Consider the following 14,312-nt stretch of genomic DNA (forward strand, 5'->3'; position numbering starts at 1 on the left):
ATTAACTCAAACCAGTCGCACCATTTTTCTCTGGCATCTTTAAGACATTGCACTTATTTTTCTGTGAACCTCAGAGGTGGATGTGCGTGTAAATCCCACAAGCTCAGCAGTCACTGAAATTCTCCGACCAGCCTGTCTGGCAACAATGTTAAAAGTCACTTAAATCCCCTTTCTTCCTCATTCTGATGCTCAGTTTTGAACTTCAGCAACTCGTCTCCACCGCATTTAGACACCCGACTGTTTTGAGTCGATGTGATATGACTGGCTGATTTGCTGCTTGTGTCAATATGCAACTGAACAAGAGTAACAGCGGTGACAACCAAATATGCAGTATATATATAAATATTGCATTTCCTTAATAAAAAAAAAGAATATATAAAGAAAAACATTTCATATCCCCACAATCACTGACATAAATAGATATCATGGTTTTGTTTATTCATGGCGTTGAATTGTTAATGAGAATTAATTCAATGTTGGCTTTAGTCTTGCTTCTACACCGTTTCCAAACTATAAAATCGCATCCAATTTTTAAACTTTGTGTTCTCCTGTAGAGCTGAGGTGATTTGAAATTAATTTTAGTTGAGGGTTTCAGTAGATGTCTCACAGTATTAAAATATTTTCACTGCTGTCTTTGGAGGTCCTTCAGCATTGGTGTTATTCACACTTGAGTAGCGAATGTTTGCCACTTGACGCACACAAAAAAACAGAATCCACTGATACAAAAATAAAAAATGCCCTATTTTGCTACACGGTACTTGAGTTATGTTTCCCTTTAATTTCTATCTCCAGAGGGATCCGTAAACATTTACTATACTTGTGGCTGTCAGAGTGAATCACAGCAAATCAGTGCACTGGGGCAACATGAGCAAATTTGCATGCAAATTGCCCCAGAGAAGGTCGACACATAAGGTTCTGAGGTTTACCGTGTTGTTTTTCACAACAAAATGTCTTGCAATTTCATTTGAATTGTTTAGGCCATAAACAACAGCCTTCGCTCCAAAGACAGTCGGCACAGGATATTATACAAAGGACTTCATTTGTAAAACTGCAGCAAACTTTTCATAAATCACCGCTTTCGTCTGGAACCGGCAGGCAACGCTCCAAGCTATTCTAGTACAGGTACTCAAATGCACTCCATCTTCACTCATTACAGTGCTAGTATACCGTGAAGTGTCTCCGATAGTGAGCAGCAGGACTTTTCATCAGAGGTGACGTAAAAGTGGGAGCCGGGGATTGGGAGACGGATGGAGCCGTGATTCAAACGCACGCTCTGCACCTCCACGACGAGACGAAGGAGGAAGATTCATCTGAACAAGCGCTCTGTGTACACAAGCACCATGAATAATTATCACTATGCACACACAGTGAGCAGAAATACACTCTGGCTGCAGACAGCTCTGTGATTCAGAGGAGCTTCAGAATAAATAGGTGGTTTGTGGACTGACTTCTTGTCTGCATGCTTGAGGAGATTTTTTTTTGTGCAGAAAATGAAAAGAATATCATGTTTGGCAGGTTGAATTCCCATTGGAAAGAGCTAAATGAAATATTTTTGCAAGTGCAAATCTCTTGTGAATAGGAGAGACGAGAGACTCCACTGTCATGACAGTAATTCCTTGAAATCCATAGCACCTATATGGAGACACCAGTAACAAAAGTCTTTATTAAAAACAGATATCTCAAAAACCCAAAGCAATGTACAAGCCCCCCCACAAAAAGTAACAAAAAAATAAAGCACCTGTCACATTACAAACTGTATGATCTGGTTATGAGCGTCATTTATGAGGCTCATCGTACATTATAAGGCAGTGATTAAGTGAATACTTTGCATATCAGTGATGTTTCTTTAAAATTAAGATATTAACGTCCTTTGGGCTAAATTTTACTTTCAATCTTTTGCAAAGCCAGTGAAAAATTATTTTTAAAAAAATACAAGAAACCTTTGGCCTTGTGTTTTTTGGTCTTCTGATCTGTAAATACAGTAGGGGTAAAACATTTTTTAAAGTAGGGAAAATGTAGTAATCATGAGCAGCCACCATCTTACCTGCATTGAAAAGCTCAGCCAGCTCAATAACACATCTTATCCATCAGCACTATTTTATAAACTTCTACATTATCTTCACTATGTAAATAGCAGAAGGTATTTACATTGTTGCATGTCAGTCTGCAGTCTGTTAATAATTCTCTATTTAACACTGGTGTTACAAAACCATGCGATATTAAAATCCATCCAATTACATTTTTATCATGCAGCTTCTCTGGCCAAATACAGAGTTGGTGTAAATAAGCACATAGTTTTTTGGGGAGGTTTTTGTAAACAGTCATCTTGCATTAGGTTTTGTTCCTGATCCAGCCATGAGGTATTTAGGAAAATGATTTTTTTTTCTGAACAGTTACAACCGAATAATCCATTAAAATTTGTGCCATGTTTATGCTTGGAAGCCCAGTAGATCCATAGTGCAGTAAAACAGAACGTTAAATGTCATCAGTGTTATAGGGTCCACATAAGCATTGTGCATGCCCCACTTAACTCACTCATCAGTGGTGTTTACAATATCGCAACAAACATTTGTTTGACTACGACACATTTAGCCAAAATTGTGGTTTCTGCAGGATACCATTTTGTTTCTGCAGACATATTTAGCTCATGTGGCTTAGTTTGCTGAAGTGATTAGCTTGTGATAGCATTTTTACTCTACCTTACTTCTTCTTGAAAACTCTATAAGTGGGAAAAATATAGAAAAACGTGTTCTTCAGCTTTATAAACCTGCTTTGAATGTCGAAATATTGAAGAACTAGTATTTCAGCTGCTTTCCCCAGGACAGACACTGACAGGAAGCAGCAGCTAATACAGTCTCTCTTCCACTGTGACTCTCATTGCTAACAGTAGAAATGTTTTGTAGAGGCAACCCAGAGTTGTTAGATCATTAAAATAATGTGCATGGCATACACCACAGTTTTGCAAGCTTTGAACACACATATGAGGCTGGTTTTAAAAATATGTCAAAAAACATAGCCATACAGCTTCCTAGGGATTTTAATTCACACCTTGGATCTAATAGAGAATTACTAACACAAAGGTGATGAAAGTGAGCATAGCATTCACCATCATGGCTATACAATTTGTTTAAGATCCTCTTTAATTTGTGGTCTACTGTGATTAGCTGTGTCATTGAGTCTCTTCTGAGAACTAATGCCAGTCTGAGACAATTCAGACAGCCGTCAACAGCAGGTAAAATACTGACTGCTCCTGACTACTTGAGAGAGCTCACTTCCTCAATAGCAAAACAACACATTTGAGTACTTTCTGCAAATAAACTGGAGCTGCAGCTTTAGACATGCACGCCGCACTGTACAGGTGGTATTATTCCAAATTGTCAATCCACAAAGACACCATTTAGCTTAGAAAATATAGCCATTATAAATCAATAAATACATAAACAGTAAAAGAAAAATATGTGCATGACCCAGTAAAATGTCAACTCTGCTTTTTCAGCAGAAACGCGTGACAGTTTCAGGTCTTTGTGCTGACCTCATTCATGGTTCAGTGCGATTATTTTACGAGCCATTTAAGTCACATAAAAGCATTTAATTAATAAGCGCCCATCCGTTCACGGGATCCCCCTTCTTGTGAACCTGAGCGTTATTTCCGAGCACCAGTGAGGCGAATCCTCTTAATTGAGAAGTGTCAGAAGAGGCATCCGCCAACAGAAGGCACAAAATAAATAGCTCAGTGCGAGTCAAGACCACCCCTACTGCTAATTTCTTCTTTCATAACTGTCACCACCACCGGCAGCCGAGTCCATCTTGCGCCGGGGTCCCTTTTCCATTTACCGCCTGTCACTGCTAGCTCAGGTGTTCACAGATATTCATGCAAGTGCTTCTCGTGCAATTTATCACAGGTGTGTTGTTTAGTTGTGTTGATGAATGGATGGTGGGATGTGAACATGGTCAGAAGCCATTGATCATTAAACTTTTCTTTGAGCAGGCTCTGGGCAAATTTTGATATACGAGCAGCAAGTTGGGAGTCAAAACAGAAACAAAACATCCGGGTCCGTGGAACAGTGAGCTACCCTGTTAGTGCTGCTTTTTAGTTAGAACTTAAGCATCGCTCAGATAATCTGATTTCGTAAATTCTCAAAGGTTGCATATTTCTTTTAAAGGAAATACTGAAAGCTTAATATCCCCATGGGTGATGTGTTCACTCCTTCTGCAGGAAATCTGAGTTTGCACCGACTTTCAGAGAATGACAGCCTTTTTGGAAAGCAGACTCTGCGGAGTCGGTCCTGCTTGGCGGAATATTAGATCACGTCTGTCAGCTGTTTGTTTGTGACAGCGCATGCGGGATAACTGTAGAGCCTCGTCTCCTGACATCTGTCATCATCTTGGTCTTCCTCTGTGGGCTTGTTGCTGGAAAGACACAACAAGGCCCTCATTGGCAACATGTCATGCAGAGGAGGCAGCAGTCACACAGCTACTATGATAAACTAGTCTCACAAACACAAAGGAGTAAGGACAGTTTTTTAGGTGTGAAGACGATAGTGAAAAGACATATAGGGCCTTGCAAAAGTATTCATACTGTATTCTACAGTATTTTTGTACATTTTGTCACATTACAACCAAACATTTCAGTGTTTTATTGAGCAGTGCATAAATAAGAGAAAAAAAATCATGTTTCATGTCAAGATGTTTTACAAATAAAATTCTGAAAAGTGTAGTGCCACCTTTAATACCTGTAAAAAAAATGTCAGAAAAAAAAACAAATAAATCAAAAAATAAACATAAAAGAAACATAGTGAGAGACTGCACAAGATGAAACTGGGGAAGAGATTCAGCTCCCAGCAGATTAGATCAAAGCATACTCATATGTTGGAAGGGTCTAGTCAAAGTCCAGATCTAAATATTATTGAAAATCAGTGGCAAGAACATTTTGTTCACACATAGATGATCTCAGTCATATCTGACAGACCATCTGTTTGTATGAACAAAAGTTATTTTGCAAAGGAGAACGGGGAAAATGTTTTGTCTGTTAATGTACAAAGCTGGCTGAGACATAGCCCAAACGGGTACATGCCAAACCTTTCATTTGTAAAATATTAACAATATCACAAGTTTTTGTTCATAGTTTACAACTATAGCTGCATTGTGTTGATCTACTGCAAAACATACATATACAATAAACTGAAGTTTGTGATTAGAATGTGACAAAATTGACATGTAAAAGATTTATACTTTTGCAAAGCACTGCAAGCTTACAGATGATTTCATATATGCAGAAAAAGATAAACAGAATAGAGAAAAACACAAACTGCTGGGAAGAATGAAAATGAGCTAATAATACCTCACAAACACAGCAAGCATTTGCTATAGGTTCACATCTGAGAGAGGACCACATGCTGGAGAAAATAATACGATCATTAACCACATGGCATCTGCTGCCTGCCATCTTTATGGATACTCACCTGCCACGCAGCGACATTGGCGGGGCGCCTGTGGTCGTGAGCGTGCACATGGCCGTGCCGGTGTGCGCCTGCCTGCGCGTGGCCAGGATGATGGTGATGGTTGCGAGGCATCGTGGTGGTGTGGCGAGGCGCACCGTGCTGCCGCTGAGCTGCTGGCACGTTCTGTCTGAGGGGCTGTGGAACCCTTGTTGGGGATTTGTGTTGGGTGTGTGTCTTGGGAAGGGCTTGAAACTGTGCCAGAGGGATAGGAGGAGGAGGTGGAGGTGGCTGTTGACCTCCAGCAGCAGGAGCTTGAGTCTGCCCTGTGCCAGAGTGGATCAGGGCAGCCTGAGTTTGCTCTCTCCGATTTTTAAATACTTGAGCCCTCTCAGTGTGGGCTCTCACTGCAGCCTGGGTTAGGTTACTGGGATTGTGCTGGGCAGGAGGCACTGGGACTGGATCGGCGCCCCCCTGACGCGGCTGGATGGCACCAGGCGTGACGGGCTGTGTCTGACCTCGCCGTGTTTGGGCTGGTGCAGCTATGTTTTGTTGTGCTGTGTGGGGCTGCTGAAGGTGATTAGGATCAGCCAAAGCTCTCGTATCTGTGCCCTGCGGTGGAGCAAGTCCCTGTTGCGCGGCGGGTCCTCGCAACACAGCAGCGTGGCCTGCAGAGGCCTGCTGGCTCATAAGAGGCGATGCCTGGGGGTTATTGCTGTGAGTAGTTTCCTGCCTGAGGGCAGTCTGGCTACCTCTGATGTCTCGTGGAGACCTTTCCCTGTCTGCACGGGGGTTTCTCTGTGTGTGGTGTGAGCGCTCGGGGAGCGTAACATTATTAGCATTTGGAGGACGATCAGCAGCATGATAGGTCTGTGTCCGACTGTCCTCTGAGGGGGGATCGCGCCTCGGAGGAGTTCTACGCCGCGTATCGGCTTGGCTCTGAGGCGGCAGTCTGTTTAGTGTCCGTCCCTCTCGTATGGGAGGACGGACGGTGTACTCTGCACTGTAATCTGAATCAGCTTCAGGTTGCATTTGTGCTCTTTGGGGCGTCCCGCTGGGGTACGCTGGCGTTCCTCTGAGAAGGTCCCATGGGGTCTGTCTCTGCCTGGACCTCGGTGTTGACTCGTGCTGTCTTGACTCTCTGTCTGGTCTTCTATGAGGCTCTGGCTCCTGCTGATAGGTCTGTGTGTTTTCATTTCGTTGGGAAGTCAGATTGTTATTAAAATGTGTGTATCCAGTTGGAATAAGTCCAGCTTCATCTTGAAAAGTCGGATTAACATGACCATTTAGTCTGTGGTTACTTGGATATGATCGTCCTCCTTGTGTTGCAGCATCTAACCGCCTCGTGTCTCTGAAGTTGTTTTGCGTTTGTGGAACACCATTAAAGCCTTGATTACTTGGAGGAGAAGAACTTTCTTGCAGAGCCTGTTGGCCATTGCCTGGATAGGAGTTGAGGTTGACATTAATAGTGGGTATGTGAGCATTGTTGTTTGGATTATTAGAGTTTGGCAGTGCATTGAGGCTGACTTGAACTGCTGGAGGCTGATTGCCACCCTGCCCAGGTATAGCCTGAATCAGAACGTTTGGATTTTGCTGTTGCTGCTGCTGCTGCTGCTGCATGTTCGAAGCCGTGTTTACATTCTGAGAATCCATGTGTGTGAAAGCTGGATTGTCAAAGCCATCGTTTGGGTATGAGGTAAGATTTTGAGGAAGTTGATTTGTGCGAGTGCGGCTATTATTTTGCTGAACGTCAAAGTCACGCTGCCTGTTCAGAGTCTGCGCCTGTGGGCTTGCCTGGGTTTCAAGGTTGTTGGTGATTAAGCGCTCAGGTTGGCTTGCTTGCCTGTTCGTCTGATGGAGCGGAGGCTGGAGACCTTGGTCCAAATTCCATACACCATTAATTTGAGGATCTGGAGGCTTGAAGTGAGCAGGTGATAAATGAGGGCATGGAAGAGAGAGCAAAAGAAAGATAGGGTCTATTTGTGAAGGGGCCTTCAGCAGCATCGTCACGACAGAGTAAAGACAAAATCAATAGTGAATCATGTGTAAACTTTGTGGTGGCTTACAAGAGGTCTTTGAATTGGATCCGTCTTCGGAGCAAACACAGCATTTCTTTGTCGTTCCCGTACTGTAATAACAAAAGAATAAATTGACATCTCAGGGCAAGAAAATTACTGTCACATTAGAAATGAGCATAAAAAATTTTTACGACGCCTGTTTGACCACAGACTTACCTCTTCTCCTTCGCACAAAAACAACAAGGAACAAAATAAGAAGCACAATGATTAGGAGGCCCAGGAAAGCGCCGATCACAATCCCTGCAACTTCCCCTCCATCAAAACAAACATCTGAAACAGAGAGAAGGGAGTCGTAGAGGGTAAATTAATAAAAGTAATGATTCTAGAGCTCAGACAGACAAGAGAGAAGATGGAAGGAGGAAAGAACAAAGGGATGAGGAAGTAACTACAGGAAGGAAGTGACAATAGAAAAGACCCAAAAGGAAAGGAAAGAGCTGAGTCACTGAACGACTTTGACCACAATCTCACTAGATCAATCTCCCAGGATGCTCCCTGTCCCTCTCCTGTCGCGAAGACGGATACAGCAGCAACTCCTAAAACCAACCGAGACCATCATCGGTCACAGAGGCAAGCATTCACCATGACTCACCCACAACTGCCAAGTTGTAGCTCTGCGTCGACGTGCCCCTGGTGACGCTGTTTGTGGCCGTGCACACGTACCGGCCGCTCTCATTAGTCGAGAAGGTCTGGAGACTGAGCACCCCGCTGTCTTGTGCCCCGGATGAGACGGGCTGTCCATCACTTTCCCATGAGAACGTGGCAGGGGGCAGAGAGGTAGACGTGCAGGTGAGACGCACCACCTGGCCCACCAACACGTCCCCTCCACCGACACATTTTTTTGGGGAGTCGACAGTCAGGACGGGGGTGTCGGGTCCATCTGGCCGGTTATGATCACAAAACATGTATTACCAAACATGACATAATTCAAAGACCACGTGACATTTTAAAAAGTGGCGATTGACAAATGATATGTTCTACTGAAGGGGGAATTACTGTGTAAGTTAAGGCCTTTAGTTACCTCATTAGTCTGAACCACTGCAGTTAACCCTCTTTGATCTTTTTCAGCTAATGAGCGAGAGATGGGCGCTCTGTGTTTTGTTTCAGAATTTAAAAACTGTATTTTCTCTGGGATTTAAGGTGAACATTTCCATAAAAAAAAATAAAAAATAAAAAAATTCACATTGCTTAAGGAAAGGAACCAAGACAGAAGACGCTATTTGGGGGTTTTTTGTTGCTAAAAACAGTCAGGTCCTATGCGTGTTGTGTGCTCAAAAATTTTTCAAATCCTGTCATGTTTTCCACTGTCTGACATGCCTCAGATTCATCTTAAAAGAAAAGTATTTTTCATTATAAGTCTGTGAGCAGCTGGCCACAATTTCAAGACGAAAACAGGTGTTTAAATCTTTCTGAAGGCGTTCACTTCCTTTTGTTTCAGATCTCCCAGAGATACTTCAACTTGATGTGTAGTCTACAAACTGAGCATAACAAATACATTTTGCACAATGCAGGGTGAATGGTAGCCATGAAGTAGGTCGAACCAACAGCAGGACCAGAGTATGTCAAAATATGTTACAAAAGTCACATCTATCTAGCAAAAAGAACTATTTTTTTATTACTAAAACATGTATTAGACAAGCCTGTTATCAGTAAGGCTGGGAGCTTATTTTCTTAAAGACTATTTTACAAAAAAAAACTATTTGCATGTTTACATTTCTCATGTTTTCATTTGGTGAATTCAGCAATGGCCTACATGGTAGCACACTTTAAACCTTTTCCACTCTTTATCACAACAGAACCACAAACTTTAACACATTATCTCGGGATCTTATGTGATAGAAAGTGGTGCATTGTGAAATGAAATGAAATTGAAAAATATATAAAATCATATAAAATCCATAAAAAAATACTTTGCTCTAAATCATCGCATTTAACTTTATGTTTATGGTTGTTTTTGTGATGGAAGGTGAACTTCAAGTCTGAAGCTACATGTAGCCGCTAACAGGCTTTCCTCCAGGACTGAACTGCACTTAGCTACAAGAAATTATGTTTTATTGGTGCATGTACTATTATGAGCAATGCTCAATTCTCACTGCATGTACCACCTTGCATATAAAAGGTTCATTGTGGTTGACCAAACCACCTTCTTCCACACTGTGTGTTTTATTCACGTAAAACAACCTAAAGCAGAACTTCAATCAGAATCCACAGATGACATGAGATCTGCCTTGATGTCAAATGTCTTTCTATCTAAGGAGTCACTAACCAGCTAAAGGACATTTTTCACAATTTCGCTGTTAAATTATAGACTGACCAATTGCTTAAAAAAATAAAACAAGAAATGAATTGAGGTTGAAAATTATCATTAGTTGCACTTGAAGATTTATAAGCTATAATCAGGCAGCAGGAAAGCAAAAGGCTCAGTGATCAGTTAAATCACATATTTTTGCTGCAACCAATTCCTCTCAAGGATTTTTTTTTTATTTTTTTTGTGCACCACATGGTAAAATAAAGACACTCAATTTTTATTTGCCTTTCATCTACCAGACCCGAAATGTTTTGAGCCTTTTCCCTTTTTTTTCTATTAGTTAAAGGGACCGTTTTTCTGATCTAAAAGGACAATGATGCATTGCATAAGAATGGCAGTGAGATATTCTGCTGCAAGAGCATCGTATCAGAATTAATGATGTGATCAGGACAAAGCCAGAAGCAACACTGTGAGCTTCTGGAAGGATGTCTTGTGCAATCCGGGCGTAATTCAGCACGCAGCGTGCAGTGCAATGTGGATAGGGAGATAAGCCTCTGCCATTTGTTGTGGTCACAGCAGATTAGCCGCCTCTTGTCTTGGTCAGTGTAAACTCACAGTAGACAGTGAGGCTCTTTGTGGAAGTCTGGGCGCTGACATTGTTGCTGGCGGTGCAAGAGTACTCCCCGGCATCATCACGTCTGGCTGGGTTGATTACTAAAAAGCCACCGGAGATGGTGATTCTGGAATCGGGTGTGATGGCCGTGCTATCTTTCTTCCACTGGGCCGTAACTTCAGTCCCACCGGTCCATGTGCAACTCAGAGACACGTTTTTCTGCTCCACTGCCGCTGAAGGGACAGTCAGACTTACCCCAGCTACCGGGTCTGCAAACAGAACACAAACATTTTACCTAAGAGCTCAACAAAACAGAACAGTAAATGCAGATTTGCAGCCTGAGAGCACACTACAAAAGTTGGAGCTATGGAACAATAGGGAGCAGTTTGCCATTTCTGCAGAGGATAATTTGTTGTAATCAAAGCAAGAAAGGGCTGAGAAGGGACAGCATTTAGCTAGAAGCACAGATGGTGAATAAGAGGGCAAACGATGCGGGTGGTAGCCAAGATGCCTCCTGGCAGTCTGCCTAAGTTAAATAATTGGACGGGGACAAGAGGGGGCGTATGGATAGAGGACGGAGCACCGAGAGTAGAGGAACCGCGGCAGCAACAGCAAACAAACAAAAACATTAGAGGCACTACTAAACAGCCCTAATTACTTTCTCGGAGCATCCGCACAAGTGTGACTCAGCAGGAGCATTTCATATTTCAGGATTTAAGCAGCCTCTGATTCCAAAGAGCATCGAGTGAGCAAGCAGGATGTTCAGAGTCCGAATCAAGGACAGGTTTGGAAAAACGTGACCTTTCAGCAAAAACAGACCAGTGCTTCAGATAATGCGGTCACCCGTCCATCCTAGTATTGCTGAGAGGGGAGTGCGAGACTGTGCGTCACCCTTCCAGTGTGCGGTGGAAACAAAGAGACACTCAGCTGTTCAGGCTCCATTACAGTACTGAATATAAATGAATGCAAATACATATCTACTGTCTCTATGTGCAGCACTGCTTTTAGATGATATTAGACATCTAAGAGCATGGGTTCTGCATATCAAATGGGTTCTAATTGGCATAAAGCCTGTAGCTACTCGCTTCCTCCTCTCCTCCTTTTTCATAACTCTTACCTGACTGTCTGTGGGTCACTAATTTCATTATACTTCCCAGATTAATTCACACCCTCTCAAAGTCTCCATATTCTTTCTTTGCTCCCTCATACACTTTCTCACATACACCACCCCTTCTTTACTTGTGTTCAGACCCACTTCTTCATTTCTTACCAAACACCTTCAGCTCCACCGATTGGGAGTTTTTCACCAGGCCTGTGGAAGAGGTGGGCACCACCTCCACTGTGTAGAAACCTGCATCGTTCAGCTGAGCCGCTCCGATTTGAAGTTGGGTGGCACTGATGGAGAGTCTGCCTCGGAACTGAGGTACGCTGTTGTCAGAAGTGCCAGATTGGGTCCACAAAGCCAGAGTGTCTCCGGTTTGGTACGCCCATGACATGGAGAAGACAGCAGCGTCAACCTTCACTGTGAACACGATCTCACTGCCTGTTTGGACCTGCACCAGAGCTGGGATGAAGTTGATTGGCACCGGGTTCTGTGCCAGGACTTTGGCAGAAAGGAGAACTAAAAGAAAAATAAAGGAGTATTATTAAAAAAAAAAAAACTATGCAAAGTACAAAAGATGTGGCATCGACTTTTTTGGGGGTAAATAATAAAACCACCACCAGGTGGAGCTACATCAGAAGTCTTACTGTATGGCGTAGAAACTGATGGATACATAAAGGTTACTCAGCCTTTAAAAGGACCTATTAAAAGGTACCAAAGCCCGTCTTTTGCATGATTTGAGAGACATGTAAACCGTTTCACCATTAAAGTTCTATTTGTAACAACAAATACTTAAATTCCTAGAGTTATCAACATAAAAATCAATAATCCATTTTTAAACATTTGCATTTAATTTAACAATAATTGCCTAAGGTACCTATAACTTTGGAAGTGGTCTGTTAGACGAGCAAAATTGATACCTTATTCAGTGGGGATTATTTCTCCTACTGAACATCTAAATGATAGGTTTTAAAGAATACTGACTGATTATCCGTCTGAAATGACAAAAATAATGCTTTCAAAGCTTTTTACTCATCTTCACAAGCAGTAGGTCTGGCTCCATTTGAGGTATAAATAAAATGTCATCATAACACTCCTGTGGTTTTAAAGTCCTTTCAATGAAATGCAGGAGAAAGTGTCACATCCTCCAGAGTTTTCTCTGGCTGTTTGAGGCGTGATGCAGCACTGCCTCTTATCCCACCTTGAGTTGCTCACTGTTGGTTAGCTGACTGAGAAAGCAGCAAAACATTTCTCTCACAGGAAACACAGCATGCTTTATTTACTAAGCTGTCAAAAAACTAGCAGCTGACTGCAGAGTAGCTACAAAGCAGATAGTCAGCTAATTAACCATCTAATACCAGCGTGGTGGCCTGTGTTAGTCTGTAAAAGGAGAAGAGCAAAAAGGTAAACATAAAGGTAATTTTATTGACATAGCACATTTTCAGCAACGAGGCAATACGAAGTGCTTTACAGGAATTAAAAGGAAATACAAACAAAATAACAAACCAAAGGAAAGAGCAAAAGAAGAAAAAGCTAATAATGTTGATCCAAAGTAAATAAACTAGATACTCCTAATGAGGGTTGATAGATAAGTATAAGTAAATATCCTCTGGTCTAATTCCTTTTCTGGTTTGAAAGAATAGGAGTCTAAAAAGTAGTTGCTAAGTTAAGATATAGATATAAAAAGGTAAGCTACTACTGAAGTGTTTATATTTTTATTACATCTATTCCTCTAAATCAACATAGCAAATAGATATTACAGAAAACATAACTGTATTAAGATGGTGTGCAGAAACAGGAATATGGTTGCTTTTCTGTTTTAAATAAAAGCAATAAGATTATGCTTTAAATTTTGGGTTAAGTATTGCATAAAAATATATTTTTACATTTCTAATACAGCTTGAATGTATCTTTTTACTATGCTGAAGAGTCACAGTTTGGGTTGTGAAAGCTTTAGACCAGGGGTGTCAAACTCAATTTCACCGAGGGCCACTTCAGCATATTGGCCCCCCTCAACGGGCCACATTGACGGTACAAATCAGGAGTGCATACCTGCTAAAACACACCCCAGACAAAAGGTTGACTTCCCTCATTCAGGTCTGAAGAGGCTTATAATGAGTAAATAGTCCAGGTGTGTTAGAGAAGGAATGCATCTAAAGCTGCAGATGGTAGCTCTGGAAAACTAGACTTGGGCAGCCCTAGCATACATGTATAAAAATACAATGTTAAAAAAAAAGCACCACCTCATATTGTTAAATAACTGATTTTATGTATTGAAGTTTTAAATATTGCATTTGAGTTTCCATGGCCTATAAAATACTGGGGGTCCACATGTGGCCCCCGGGCCTTGAGTTTGACACATTTGCATTACGCCATTGAACTGCCAATTGGTAATTGAAGTAAAGTAGCTTCGATTTCAAAGAAGCCTACATTGAAGTCGATTGGAAAATGAACCATCATGAAAGGGGAAGGCTCTTGTTGTCTCACTGCACCCCAAGAGATGCATAACCTACAAAAACCGTTTCTGTCTGGTTTTGAACCAGAAACCTTTTGCGTGTAAAGCAAACATGATAACCACTACACTACAGGAACTGAACTTCTCTGCTTTGTTTCAGTTTGAGGTTCCAAAGTTGATTATGTGAGATGCAACGCATGAAAGTTTCAACTGAGGCTTTCACTTAGATACCTGGATTCAGAAGTACAGACCATGACACCACATAACTCTTGTTGACCTTTAGTAAACACCTGTGATGAATAGAAAGCACTTTTATCAAATCTTCATTGCGGTAAGATCATGCAAGTTATTCTTAAATCCATGGAAACTCAACAGTTTGTA

General features: G+C 41.8%; 1 protein-coding gene across 1 annotated transcript in view; it reads right to left on the reverse strand.

Moving 5' to 3' along the window:
- Window positions 1–2,372: 2,372 nt before the first annotated feature.
- The window catches only part of LOC103139279 (uncharacterized), an 18,594-nt gene continuing 6,654 nt past the window's right edge, over window positions 2,373–14,312 (reverse strand). The window contains exons 3-9 of the mRNA XM_007553820.2: window positions 11,645–11,995; window positions 10,377–10,643; window positions 8,106–8,393; window positions 7,673–7,786; window positions 7,505–7,566; window positions 5,463–7,355; window positions 2,373–4,410 (exon numbers count right to left, since the gene is read on the reverse strand). Of these exons, the coding sequence (XP_007553882.1) occupies window positions 4,381–4,410; window positions 5,463–7,355; window positions 7,505–7,566; window positions 7,673–7,786; window positions 8,106–8,393; window positions 10,377–10,643; window positions 11,645–11,995 (3,005 nt within the window). The 3' untranslated portion in view covers window positions 2,373–4,380. The remainder of the gene's footprint in view (window positions 4,411–5,462; window positions 7,356–7,504; window positions 7,567–7,672; window positions 7,787–8,105; window positions 8,394–10,376; window positions 10,644–11,644; window positions 11,996–14,312) is intronic.

This window comes from Poecilia formosa, unplaced genomic scaffold (assembly GCF_000485575.1).
Source record: "Poecilia formosa unplaced genomic scaffold, Poecilia_formosa-5.1.2 Scaffold59, whole genome shotgun sequence".
In the NCBI taxonomy this organism is placed as follows: domain Eukaryota; kingdom Metazoa; phylum Chordata; class Actinopteri; order Cyprinodontiformes; family Poeciliidae; genus Poecilia; species Poecilia formosa.